Here is a 14,334-nt window from a genome sequence, read left to right on the forward strand (position 1 = left end):
GGCGTTATTCCACATATCCATAAATCTAATGATCATGAGCTCGGATATTTCAGTTGAACATTTTGGATGTTAGTGAGGAGCATCTCACTTTTTAAGATCTACAGATGCTAACTTTGAACATCTAGATTGTTGTCCTATAGTTAAACATAAAATATGTTAACCCTGAACATCTATAGATGTTCCGTTTGAACATCCATTTTTATCCAAGTACTGATTCTGTAAATTATTCGTGCGCAATCGGTCTGATAGTAAAAAATCGTTTTGTGAAAAGATGGAACGAATGATGCTTATTTGGAGAAAATGAAAAAGACATAATTGGTGGTTTTGGTGGTGCTTTATGGGGCAGGATGGATTTAACAAGTTTTTAATAATCTCGAGTCGCGGACGGCCGCAATGGGAACGCAAAGCTACCGACCAAGTGGGGCCTACCCGTTACCAAATCGTTATGGCGTAACATTTTGCTTATTCACGTTCGATTATACAATCCGGCACACTTTTACTCGCCGGTCTGCTGAGTGTGCTGCGCATGCCGCGCACTCTTACAATTGTGGGCCGTATAACGTGTAACGCGATTATAATATGCGCACGAAGCGCCGGCGAAACGAGGCCGATTCGAGAGTCGACGCGAGGCGCGCAAATTTGTCCCCATTCGCATGTATTTCCAAACATCAAATTAAGGTATGGTACTCGAATTATGTGAGCGGAAAGTGAAAACGCTCAATACGATCGGCTACCTTAAAACCGATTTTATGTAATATAAGCAAGTTTGATGAATTTAGTTTCTAAAAATTGGAACTTGTTCCCAATAGAGAGATCTGGTTGATTAATTTTTCTGGGCGAATCCGCTCATAGAGGCGTTTCTTTATTGAAAATAGAATAGAGGAAAGACTAGGTGTTGAAAATTTAAAGGGGCTGCTATACGGTCGAATTTTTTTCTGGGAGGGAATCTGGGTTGTCGAGACTCAAGGTAGGAACTGGGTCACGAGCAAACATATTCCACGTTGTTGAACGATATGCAAGAAATTTCCTCTTACACAAGGTGCATAATATTCAAGCTGATTCTTTTTTTTTTTTTTTACTTTTACGAATGGTCAACATCAATATCCGAACGCGCAATGTAGAATACGCCAGACGTCGTTTTTCACTTTCGATAACCCCCTTTTGCTCCACATTGTAACCTTTCACTTTTTATCCACTTCTTTTTCAATAATATTGTATAAATTAATTATGTTTTTAGGGTCCGGATTTTTACGTAAAGTATAATTTAACTTTTGCATAGACTGCTGTACTATATATTTTATTCACATTTTATTCACTTGTATCATTTTTACAAATCAGTCCAGCTAAAAAAATTTTTTAACATCAAGAGACCTTTCACTTAATGGTTCCTCCTCTCCCTGCTGATAAGCAATCTTCTCCAGTCCAAATAAGATCTAATACCTAAACTAAACAGCCTCGTGCGTCAAAGAAGACTTTCTGTTTTTTTTTTTTTCACAAGGAAAGAAAAAACTTTTACAATGTACATCTGCTCAAAGATTTGATCAAGAATTTACTTAACAACACCGAGATAGAATTTCGGTCAACTATGGCCATCTGTTTGCAACAGCCGTCAAATAAACTTGTTTTTACAAAATATGTAGCATCAGGCAATGTAGTATCCTTGCAAAAGACGTTTAAATGTTGATAATAATTAATTGCCGGCGAGAACTTTAGAAGAAGATTTTCAAGAGGCGCCACAATTCGTCGAAATTACACACGCCCAATAACTTTATTATCTAATCATGATATCAAGCACTCATAAGATTAAGAAACGCATGCTAATATTCCAGGAGAATCCTCGAAACATAAAACTTCTGCTTTATTTGAGACACCAAGTATTAATTAAAATATCATCTTATGTAAGATGGTAAATATTAACCGATAAGAAAGAACTTTTTCAATTTCGAGTTAAAAATTGAGATAGTGAAAATGTAATTGTCGGAAAATTTGTATACTTACAGGTAGGTGGTTGGCGATAATGCAAGTGTTGCAGATTCGGAGGTTGGTGGAGGTGGTGATGGTGAGGTGGGCCCATGGCAGGACCCATTCCATGATTACTGTGTTGATGGTGTGGTGAGCTGCCTCTATGGGGGTGATATTGGGAGGGGTGGTGCTGATGGGGGTGAAATGTTGGCGGCAAAAATCCCGTCGTTGAGGGGTAAACTCCCGGACTGTGGCACGCTGACCTTCCTAAGGCTGCTACAAATTCATACAAAAAATGGCAAATAACATCGAGTATTTGAAAAAGCAGTTTCATCTACAATTAAACCCCAATTCAGACATTTCTATAACTTAAGATTTCTCAAGGGGGGAAACTACGATAAGAATGCATTCTTTTATCTAAGGTAAAACAAACGTTTTTTGCTGAGAGATAATTAAAATTGCTGGAAGAGCAGAGCATTGAGGGGCGGAGAGAATGCCGAGTAGAGTGGAATTTCATAGTTTTTCTTCGGATTTTAATAGACTTGATGAGCTTGAAAGTCGGCGGCAACGATTTTCTTAATTTGCGATTAGGTGCTCACCTGCTGTCAGGTGTGAGTGATGAGATGATGCGAGACTTGGCTGAAGGGACGAGTTAGGGTTGAGCCTTGCTTTTAGAAGGAGATTCGCGTCCTCGTTACCACCAGAGGATGTGCTCGACTCGACATCGCTGACTCCACTGTCGGCTGGACTTGCTGGCAGTGATCCACTTCCTATTTCCAAATATATGTTGTTTTCATTTTCCGGAAAAAGAAGAAAAAAAATTCCATTAGTCCAGTCATAAGTTAACATATCAGTGGGGACGCGGATATTTTAAAGATGCCCTGTGACTGGAGCTTTAGGAATGGGTGAATTTGTTTAAAATCGGCACATTAATTCGACCGCATCAGAAATATTTAAGTTAACGGAAATGACCAGTGAAATCTGAGAAAATATTGGCTGCGGACTGCTACAATTTATTTTTTGTTTCGTTTCAAAAGTTAATGTACGGAAGTTCGAGTTGGCAACGTGTTCATTTTGCGGGTCGTAAATGAGCAATTTCTAGAGACTTTTCCATTTGTTGTTAGATCTTCGCGTATCCTGGAAGTGAAATTGTGAAATCAAGGCTAGTTTCGCTTGGCTTGGCTCGTTCGGCATTTACACACGTCGGAGTTTACCTCTGAGGAGTTTAGGTCGGGGAGATTCATTTCTTGCTTTATCGAACGCAATGGAACGTGTTTTCGCGTGCAGCGTCAATTAAACCTATCTTTATGCAACGGGCGAAGGTCATCCGGTCATTGGGTATGCATATTGGCTCTGCTTCCCACGGTTACGAGCTTAACGTCTCAAACCAGTCCTCAAGGGTTGTACGAGGCGAGCAGATTATGCGATCATTAAAATTCTACTCGGGAACTTTAAATTTTAGCAAGATTGATTTTTCATATTTAAAGAGCCTGCAAGCGATACATGTATCCCCAAAGCCAAATTTTAAAACAAACCCTTTAACGCTTTCTTCCTTGCAATTTTTGGTTCGAGTAGTTTTCAACTTTCTTCAACAATAGGCTACTTGAAAAGGAGATAAAAATTAAATAGTGTAATTTGAAACTAGTTTGATTTCACAACTTTCTTTCAATGTTTTCAGCTATAAGAAAGTGAATCTTGAAATTATTACTAAGTTTATTTTTATGCCTGAAATATTCTTTTCTACTAAACAAAGGGGCTTCTATCCTGTGATCGAATTTAAATAAAATAAAATGCATTATTTAAGAAACGTTTGAGGATTGATGAGGAGGGAGAGAGAATAAATGTGCAAGGATGTACAGGGATGAATGGAAAAGGGAATCTCTCGAGGCTCTCATGCGAGAATCTGAAGACTCTCATGGGAGGCTCTGTAGCCTCTCGTGGGAGACTCTGGAGCCCCTTGTGGGAGTTTATGGACTCTGGCGACTTCTAGGAGGCTCTTCTGAGAGGACTTCTAGAAGAATCTCGAGGCCTACCAGGAAGGGCCTCCTCAGAATTCCTGAAACACCGATGGCGGTGACATCATTTTATAATATAGAAAGAAAAGAATTTATCACCTGGATTGCTAGTGGTGGCAATGGAGGCAGTGTAGGGGGGTTGACCCAGCTGGGGGTGATTGGCCAGGTGTCTTCCATATCCATTTTGCACACCCAACGAATGTTGCTGGGGATGCTGGGAGAGGATTCCATGCAGAAGACGATTTCCCGTCGTGGAACCAGGTTCAGCCTTAACAGTGGCTAATCCCAGGGCCTCTTTTTCTCCCGTATCATGAGGTTGGACTTCCCTCGTATCAACTGAAATCAGAAATAAATATCACGTATTATAAAACTATTCTCGTGTAATATTCTCAGGAGCAAGATTTTGCGTCACTTTCAAGGTGTCACGTCCACGTACATAAAATTTATTTTACGTGCCGTGACAGTGTTTTCCGTTTTGTGGCAAGAAAAAAGGACGAGAAAAAAATAAAGAGTTCTCCAATGAGAGCCGGCGATAGCGCGTAGTCACAAAGAGGAAGTGAAAGCTGTAGTCTCTCCTTGACCCACTGCAGTGTTTCTGCCTTCCTTTCAGACAGTACCACCTCACGGCGTGCGCTGTCAGGTTCATTAAGCAATTTCTCGGCCTGGTTGGGTATCTCGGAATCTTAGATGAGAAGGGCTCAGAAATTGAAATTCGAGGAACAAATAGGAATTTGAAAAAATGAGAGGAAATCTTAAACGATCAGCCGCGAGAGCTCCGAGCTGATCGAGAGGTGCACATTCTGCACTGATCGTTTCATGACAATCAAGCGAGTGTCATAACACCGTGAGAAGAACGCTTCTCGCGCGAGATATTGCAGCATACCCTAAGGCGAAAATCGTCTTGATCTTTCTCGGACCTCGGAATACTGAGGAAATAATAGTTTCTTTGATGAAGCTTTTTTTGCATTCACAATTTTTCAACTTGAAGTGTGTCAGAATGAAATCTTGCAAGAGGTAAAATATCGATTAATTGTTTTCACTGCAAATAAACTATTCAGAAACGTTATCATGACAAATGAAATCCTCAATTTCCTCAGAGTTTGTTTACCTTGTCTAGGGCAAACAGAGGTATTATATCTTGGATATATGGGCGAAAAAATCTAATGATGAGAACGCGTAAGACTTTGTTGCAGGTTTTCAATTTATGTGTTGATTGTTGCAAGGAAAGGCGAGAAACTCATTCGCGATGAGAAAGTAGATATGTGTAATTATGCGATTCCGTATCTCGTCATATTTTGCTTTATCTATACTATTAATTAATCGATCAAATTGGAAAGCAGATACGAGTATTAAGAGCGTAATAGTGAGTTCATGGTCTCTATCTTACCGAAATGTTAGTCGTTATCTAATCTGTTATGTGATCATCAAGGTTAAAAGTTTTACAGACGCTAAAAACAAGAAGGGTAACATTTACTTGATAAAAAGTGTCAAGTATATTTTGCAACCTTAATAGTGAAAATTACTGTTATTGTAAAATATAAGAAAAACATGTAAAACATAAACTAGTTAATGATGAGCAAAATTAGAAAATGCTTTTCAAATATATCCAATTGTGTTAACGGAAAAAGGAAAAGAACTATAAGTCTTTTTAATTATTTGTTGTAACCGGGAAATAAGAAGGTGCAAAAAAATTTAGATTGTACTATGTACTATGTATTGTACTATGTATCCTATTTATCGACCCAGACCTATCCAAACCTGAATTACGCTTTTCAACTTTTATAATGTGCACACGATAAATCAGGTGCTTCACAGAACGAACTTTATATGTAAGGAATATTTTGTATTTGACTGCCAAATGTATCTAAAAAGTTGTATTGTTACAGAGCAATCTTGACTATTTTTCACCATCCACTTTCAAGTTTTGCAATCAAAGTCGCTGAATCAATTTCTCGTAATTATCAATTTGTCCAGGTAATTTTCTTAAATTTTCCAAGTGAGGAATACCAAAATTTCGGTCGTGCTTGCAATTCTCAGGAGGCACTAGTAATCTTCGTATTTTTAATATAGAAACTCAATGTTGAAAGTCTTCTGATGGTGGTTTTCTTTCAGGAAATGAATAATCAAGTATGTCTGGAGTGGATGTAACTGAAAGGGGGGAAATTGTTTTAATTGAAAGTACGTACTCCCTTCAATTGTCGTCTGCTAGGACGTTAAACGCGTCCGTCCTTGCTTCGCCCCATGGTCGATGATGGGGTGCATTTCAGATCATCTTTCGATTCGTATTATCTTAAAACACGCGATAGGGGGAAACCACAAGTTCTACATAGTAATCAAACAATTATTCAGCAATTTCCATACATAGCGGGTAGAGTATCTGCGGTTTAACTAGCGGACAAATCATCCATAATAAAATGTAGATTATTACACGGAAATATCATAGAAACAGAAAATGACCGAAACTTTTAATTTCACTGTCGTAAAAGGTGAATAACAAAAGCACTAAATTGTAGAGCTGCTAGTTGTGGCTCGTTTTTCGAGACTTCCGGGGTCGTGGTCGTTTGCAGGACGTGTTTTATTTACGAGACCATTAAATTTAGGAGATTAACAATTAAATTGACCCCCTTGGCTTTGGGTGCGTCTGTCTGCTAAATACGTTTAACCTTCGCTGACCTTGATAGGTCGTTGACGACGCGTAGGGGCGGACGTCTAGCCGGATCGACCGACGCCCGGCGTCCATGCAAACCCGCTCAAAGAAATTTTTGTACTCAGCGAAACTTTTCACTTCCTACGCGTCACTTCCTGCATTCATTCTCGTCTGCGCTTCCGGCATATATCGACGCAGTCGTTTGTTTTACACCGGAAAGGCCTTATCTCCCTGGCCTAAATCTCAGATTGAGCACACAAAAAATCATAATAATGGTATCAACGAGTAATTTTAGTGGTCCCAAGAAATGAAATGTACCAATTTGTTAAGAAATGCCTAATGAATGCTACTAGAAAGGCAAAATAGTGTTACCAGAAAAAAATGGCAGTGTTTCCGGTTCTGAAACTTGGTACGTAAGGTCAGCGTTTGTCTGGAGTTGGACCAAGCTTTCTCGTTTTGCCTTCGAGTGTTGGTTCACATGCACGTATCTACAGTTTTGGAGGTGTGTAAGAGTGTAAGTGAGCAGGTAGGTGTGTATATGTATATTTACGAGTTGGCCGTGTCTGCCATTGCGTAACGGTAACGACTCTCTCTTTCGATGTGACATCACATGTCCGATGTCGGTCGGCACTCTGCCGCTCTTTCAAGTACACACGCAGGTATGCTGTGTACCCGTATATGTGTCCCAGAAAAGAGCCAGGTACACACGCCACTTTTCAGGTGCGCGCCTCACCACCTGTGCAGGTCGCGAAATTAATGCCCGAGTTTTTTATATGCCCCTGCATTTCCCCTCAACTCCGGATATAAAACGGCCCAATTAACACTTCCCGCAGATGGTCAACAAACACTTTCGTAATGGATACTCTTATTACACAAATTTTAATTACAGAAATATAGATGCAGATTTAATAGGAAAAATTTAAGAGGTTCTTTTCACTTTATGTTATAAGGGGGAAGAATAAAAGTGAAAAGGGAAGTGGAAAAATGTGGACAAAGTACATTATGCAAGTCGGCGACAAAAGGTCTAAAGTGCTTATTCAAAAAAGCCTGGGGCTAATAAGCCTCTTGGCACTGTTCATGAAAAGCGGATGAATAGAGTGGAGTCAGGTGCAAAAAATTTACTGGGTGAGAGAAATATGAAAAAAAAGAGCAGATAATCTTTTGTCGAAAATAAATATTTAATACGTAATCCCTGGAAAATCACTATAAGTATCCTAACAGACCCAAAAAGTGGGAAACTACCCCTTTCCAGCTCTCCGAGTCTCACAAATCTTCCTGATCCAACTCTAGAAAATCCTCAGAAATACTCCTCTAGGTATCCACCCCCTGTCGAGCTCTATTTATGACCGATCACAGGAACCCGGTTTCCAAACTGAATTAACACTAAAAAAGAGTAATAGAGCTTGCAGAAAACGGAAGTAGAAATAATTTTTGGGAGTGTAAACTCATGGCCTGTTGAAAACGTTAAACTGTCCCGAACTAGGAGTGACATGAATATTATTAGCTACATCAGAGTGCAATAACCCCAGAGTTATATTAAGATTTCTGCAAAATGTTAGTAGAATATATTACAGGAAGCATAATAGCTTAAGAATGTGTTCCGACATTCTTCATATCTATAGAGTTGGATGATTTTCATACATATCGAGTACATTATACTCGAGGACATTGAGCGAGGCCAATTTCATCGCTTTGATTTAATGCAACATGTGGAAATATCAACGACGTATCTAGTTCACTCGCATGAGCATAAATCCGATAAACGGAAGCTCTAGCAAAAAAAAAATTATTCATGCATAAATGGAAATCAGGGATCCTATAAAATTCATAAATTCAATCAACACTTTTCGCTAAATCTTCTGAGATTACAGGCGTAAGGTTGGCAATTCATGGGTCAATTCCAAGTCATTTCCAGGCTTTTCCAAGTCAAATGTTAATTTTCCAATGCAACTTAATATGCATAGCTTATTAGCTTATTCAGCTTACTTATATTACTTATTATTCAATAAATAATCAAAGTGACTTATATTGACTTTAAATCAAACATGCTTTACTATGCACATAATTATATTAACTTTAAGTAAGAGTTTTAAATCACAACTGATTTTACTATTATAAACAAAAAATGATTGTGAAATTGAATCTGCAGAAGGCCTTTTTCAAGAGTTAGAATCTCAACTCTCGATTTCCAAAGCCGGAAATTTCGATACCGGAAGCGACTCAACGGGTGGCTATGTGAGCGACCCACTTCCTTCGTCGAAAGCGAGAGTGCCTTAACGCCGGTGTTGGTGAGCGGATTACGTTTATTCTTGTGTGAACCTCCACAACGGACAAGAAAGATCAAGTATTTTAATTACGTTAATTTGATCTACCTTTATTTTTCGAAATATCAACATCCTGAATTTGCTAAAAAAAAAAGATTTAAACAAAGTTTATTTTTACTTTTTGGAATGTTATGCCGCTTAGTTTTCAAGGACAATCTCGCTTTTATATTCCTTATAGTCCCTGATCGATTTTCAAGGGATCCGAATCGAATCACAATTGTTCCCTAAGAACAGAAAAGTTTCGATGGGGACTCTAAAGGTATTTTTTTCCTCTCCCACGTCAGGAAAAAGGGCACCATGTCTCGTCCCTGACCCATTTTTGCTGAATGCTTGGCTATGTCGAATTTCGAGGGTGTCTTTTGTAAGACTGCGTACGCGTGGTACATACGCCCACTTCCTTTGCACGGAAATAAAAAGTGAAATCGAAGGTAAAGGAACAAAAGGAAGCCCCTTAGAAGCAAGACAGTAATTCTGCGATGCTTTAACTGAGGCGTAAAAAAGTGAAATAAAGGATATTTGAGGAAAGGGTACGAAAAAGGGAAGGTTGTAAGAAAAGGGAAAAATGAGGCAACAGTTTCTTGACTATAGGTTCAGAATACATGTTGAATAAAAGAGGGTAATTTTCTCATATCGAGGGGGAAGACGCAAAGGGGGAACAACCCTTTCACTCATTAGGGCGGAAAATTCTTCAGAAGGCTAGAATGGACTAGACTAGAATATTCCATTAGAGTTTCAGTAAGACTCGAAACTGGGTTATCTCGTGACTCACGATAAAAAAATGTTTAGAAAAATGTTCTTCACTGTAGGTAGATGGTTCCAACCTTATTACGTCAACTTTCCCTACTGTCATTGATTCAAGCGACGAAATCCGAGAAATTGGGTACCTGCACCGATTCTATCTCAAATGGGTGCCTCAGGCACCCTAGGGGGGAAATCTCCTAAGGCGAATTTTGAAGACAATGATTTCGATCTGCACCTTTTCAGCTTTTACTTTCAAAACACTAACGACAAATGATGTTTTAAATATTCAAAACTTCTTTTTAGAGACGGAATTTAAGATCCTTAATGTTAAGTTTAGGAATAGGACCTAATTTTCAATTTAAAGAATATAGGGTAAGATTTAGACTCAATTCGAGAAAAGGTCGCTGGCCATTTTTCAAATTATCTTCCGAGGTCGATTAATTCATCACTGGAAAGAAGGAAGAGAAAAGGTGTCAAGGATAAAGAGGGACGACAGTACGTTAACGTAACGAGATTACGCGATAGGAGAGTACTGTAATAATTCTCGCTCGCTACTATTTTGGAGTTGCTGCTTAAAAATCGCTTCTCATCCTCCTCGATTCACAAGACCGCATCAATCATTCCTTACTAGGAATTTGCCATCGAAATGAATTCTAGATTCTAGAAATATCTATGCATTTCTGCAGTTAAAAGGCAGTAGTAGTAACTTTCACACAAACGCGAAAAGTTTCCAATGGAAAGTTTCAGGTCAGCGAAACTTCATTCATTGACACCGTTAGGGAACTAGTAACTTTATTTTTTATTTTTAATCTACAATCTTCGATCGAAAGGAAAAAAGGTGCCAATAGAACCTAACCTCAAATCTCAATTGTAAATACCTTTAGAAGTATTTATGGTATTTAGATTTTCGTGATTGCTTTTTATTGTTTAACACTCAGGATTGATTTTGCTATTATAAAAAAAAATATCTGTGATTAAGAACGAGTATTGTGGAACGTGTTTTATTCAGAATCCAGAATCCTTAAACAGAAGGGAAACTAGGAGTTGAATAGAACCTAACCTCAAGCTTCAATCATAAATATTAGAAGTATTAATTATATTTATATTTTTATTTCTAATTGGTTCACTCTGCAGATTGAGAAAAATGTAATTTAAATCTCGTTCGAAGTTGTACCTTTCGAGATAATGAGATTTGAATTTTCGAGCTGGGCCTATTTTCGCTATTATAAGAAAATATCTACAATGAAGAATGTATATTGTGGAAAATGAATTTCGGAATGAAATCGAAGAGAAAAAATGTGATGTTTTCTTGGTAAAAGTGTAATTTTGAAAAGATAATAAAAAGAGGTTAAAAAGTGAGATCTTTGGCCTTAAAGTGTTAAAAAGTGTATACGCACGAAGCACGCGATCGAGATATTGTATTGTAGTGCGAGAAGGATGCATGGGTGGGATAATATGTACATTGTACAATATAAGTAGGTACCTATCGCTCGCATAGTTGCGACGGTGTACCTCGTTGCTATAATAGCCTAGGTAGCTAGCGTAGGCTAGCCTAGCCCACAACACGGTTTACTATGTAGGTCATGGCTGGTGCATTCAACGAGCGCACTGCTCTTCCTCTTCTATGCACCGGCCTATTCGTTCCATACTCTATAGTTATATTCTATACCTATAGCGATAATAACGTACACACCCCACCACTACCTTCTTCGAGTCGACCTACCGGGTGTCCCATTCACGGATCACGCAAATACTTTCCTCTTCTATCACTCTTTTCTAGCATTTTCTTCCGGTATCTATTCCCGGTTTTCCACTTTCTCTTCCGGAATATTTTTATTTTCTGAAATATTTTTCTCTTCTGGAATATTTTTTTCTTCTGGAATATTTTTCTCTTCTGAAATATTTTTCTCTTCCAGCATACGGTACCGGAGAAGAATCTTCAAGCTTAGAATTATCCGTCGCTCTAGTCACCGTTTTTAAGATTCGGGAAGGGTGGGGGGTGGGGGCACGGATAAAGAGATAAAAAATAATTCAAATCTGTCACAAAGATCACCCTTTTAATTTCTATTCCGGCAGATTTTGTCGAGATGAATTTGTAAGCATGTTGGCATTAAACTAGAATTCTTTGGAATTCGCAATGAATTATTTAGAATCCCGGCGGTAAAAACATTACGTGACTACAAAATATGGTAAAAGTGAAGACTAAAATCCGGCGCATGTTGCCGGAAGGCAATAGTCAACCTATTTTAAATCTATTTAAAATGAACGTTAATTTTCATTTAAACTATTATTCTTTGTTCTATTAAAGGTTCTTTTGACTGATTATTGTGAATAGTTACTTTTTGTGTAAAGGTATTGGCAACGAAGTTATTTTTGTAAATAGGCAACAAATTGGTAAATAGAATTTTTTGCATTGACACGTCACCATAAAAATTGTTGTATATAAGTTACTTTCGAAAGGTAGTTCAAAAATATTTTTTTACGTAAATATTTCTCAAATAAGACAGTAATAACGGTTAAATTTTTTTAAGTAGTAAGTAAACGAACGTTACAATTTGAAAAGGTAACGAAAACGATAATTAGATAATATTCATCGATGAAAATTCATGTATCTTGTTGAAAATTTGGCTTTTTCCTAGGAAATTCATTTTCTGGGTTGAAAATTGGACTATGTTCTTGGAAATTGATGCATTTCGTTAAAAATTCGTCTTTTTGGTTGAAAATTCAATTACTTTATTGAAAATTAAATTTTTTGTTACAAAATTATACTTTAGGTTTGAAAATTTAACTGTTTTATAGAAAAATCGTCTTTCTATTTCTAAAATTCAAGAATTCAGTTGACTTTTTTTCTTGACTGAAAAATCTTTCTTCGTTAAAAATTCAACCAGGTTAGTGAAAATTCGACCTTTTGGTTTGAAAATTCATGTTTTTTGTTCAAAATTTATCAATTTAGTACAAAATGTATTTATTTTGTTAAAAATGAATTCGTTTGAGTTGAAAGTTCAACTTTCCGGTTAGAAATGCACGTGTTTTGTTGAAAAATCATCCTTTTTGTAGTAAATTAATTTTTTTGTAAAAAAATTCGACTATTTGGTTAAGCATTCATGTTTTTTTTTAATTCACCTTTTATATAGAATATTAATCTTTCTGACTAAAAATTCAACGGTTTGATTAGAAATTCATCTATTTTGTTGAAAATTTATATTTTTAGTTTAAAATTCAACTATTTGAAACTCATCTCTTTCGTTACAAAATTCATTTTTTGGCTTGAAAATTCGACTATTTGGTCGAAATTTCATCAATTTATATGAAAATACAAGTATTTTTTTATTTGTCTTTTTTCGTGAAAAATAAATATTTTTTTGTGAAAATTTATCTATTTGGATAAAAATTCACCTATTTGGTTAAAAATTGATGCACTTTATTGAAAATTCGTATTTTTTTATCGATAATTCTTTTTTTTTTGGCTTGAAAATTGGAATATTTAGTTAAAAATTCATCTATTTATTAAAAAAAAAAAACAGTATTTTTTTTAATTTGTCGTTTTTCGTGGAAAATTAGTTTCTTTGAGTTAAAAACTCCACTATTTGCAGTTCAAAATTCATGCATTTCATTTGAAAAATGGGTATTTTTTATAAAAAAATTAATCTTCTTGGTTAAAATTTCATGTATTTTGTTGAAAACTCATCTTTTTTAGAAAATTTTTGTACTTTGTTAAAAGGTACTCGGAAAGGTACTTAAATTCCGAAATGAACTTAAATTCAGTGGAAATGTTTCTGGATTCAAGTAAATTTGATTTGAATTTAAGAAAAACTATGATTAAATTGTGAAATATAGATAGAGATAGAAAGATAAAAAGAAAAGAGCTAGAAAGAGGCAGAAATAGACCTTCTTAAAATCAGCCAATTTTTAGCTGAATTTCAGTTAATCTTTGAATTTAAGGTTTACGAATTTTCAGTATTATTTGTTTACTGTCTTCATGAGTGGATAGGCATGCAAGGGTGTGTAATATTTGGAAATAATTATAATTATACGCAAATTCCAATATAATAAAAAAGTGCGTTAATCAGGTTTGCGATTCTCCTTACGATAGTGAGAACAATGGCAAACACTCGATCCCTGCAGTGCGATAACAACTATTTCCAGGTACATTGAATAACCTCCATCGATCTATAAAGACTTTTTAACGAGTATTTTGCCATTTCCATTTGTTGAGTCTTCAACTTGAAAAAAATAAAATGAAAAAATGAAAGGAAAATCAAGTTAACAGTAAATTAGAACCTCTCGGACGTTGACTTCTTACATAATTAGGCTATTAAAAAAGTATTGATACCAAACTCGTAAACATTCAAGGCTCTTTGGAAAATCGATTCTCACTTCCATGGAAATTTATCCGAGTGCCATTTTTTTCCTTGGCAATTAGCTTTCAGAAAAAATTGTTTATTTCTTAGATATAAAATGCTTTAGGTTCAAGGAAATTAAGTGAATTAATTGTGTTAATCATATTTGATATTGTTATAAATTATTAAATAAAATATTTTGTTGTGCAACGCCCTGTAGATGAAGGTAACGTCTCCGTGCCAACGTTCCAATAACCACCTAAGAGCACAAGGACATACCCCAGTTTCCTATTGTGACCACCTAC

The 14,334-nt window shown here is 36.5% G+C and overlaps 1 protein-coding gene across 6 annotated transcripts in view; it reads right to left on the reverse strand.

Annotated features, from left to right (window-relative positions):
- LOC117179332 (ecdysone-induced protein 74EF) overlaps window positions 1-14,334 on the reverse strand; it is a 348,553-nt gene that overhangs the window by 13,339 nt on the left and 320,880 nt on the right. For all 6 annotated transcript variants that reach the window (XM_033371003.1, XM_033371006.1, XM_033371004.1 and 3 more), the window contains 3 exons: window positions 4,077-4,313; window positions 2,562-2,732; window positions 1,999-2,238 (listed from right to left, as the gene is read on the reverse strand). In XM_033371003.1, the coding sequence (XP_033226894.1) occupies window positions 1,999-2,238; window positions 2,562-2,732; window positions 4,077-4,313 (648 nt within the window). The remainder of the gene's footprint in view (window positions 1-1,998; window positions 2,239-2,561; window positions 2,733-4,076; window positions 4,314-14,334) is intronic.

This window comes from Belonocnema kinseyi, chromosome 9 (assembly GCF_010883055.1).
Source record: "Belonocnema kinseyi isolate 2016_QV_RU_SX_M_011 chromosome 9, B_treatae_v1, whole genome shotgun sequence".
In the NCBI taxonomy this organism is placed as follows: Eukaryota; Metazoa; Arthropoda; class Insecta; order Hymenoptera; family Cynipidae; genus Belonocnema; species Belonocnema kinseyi.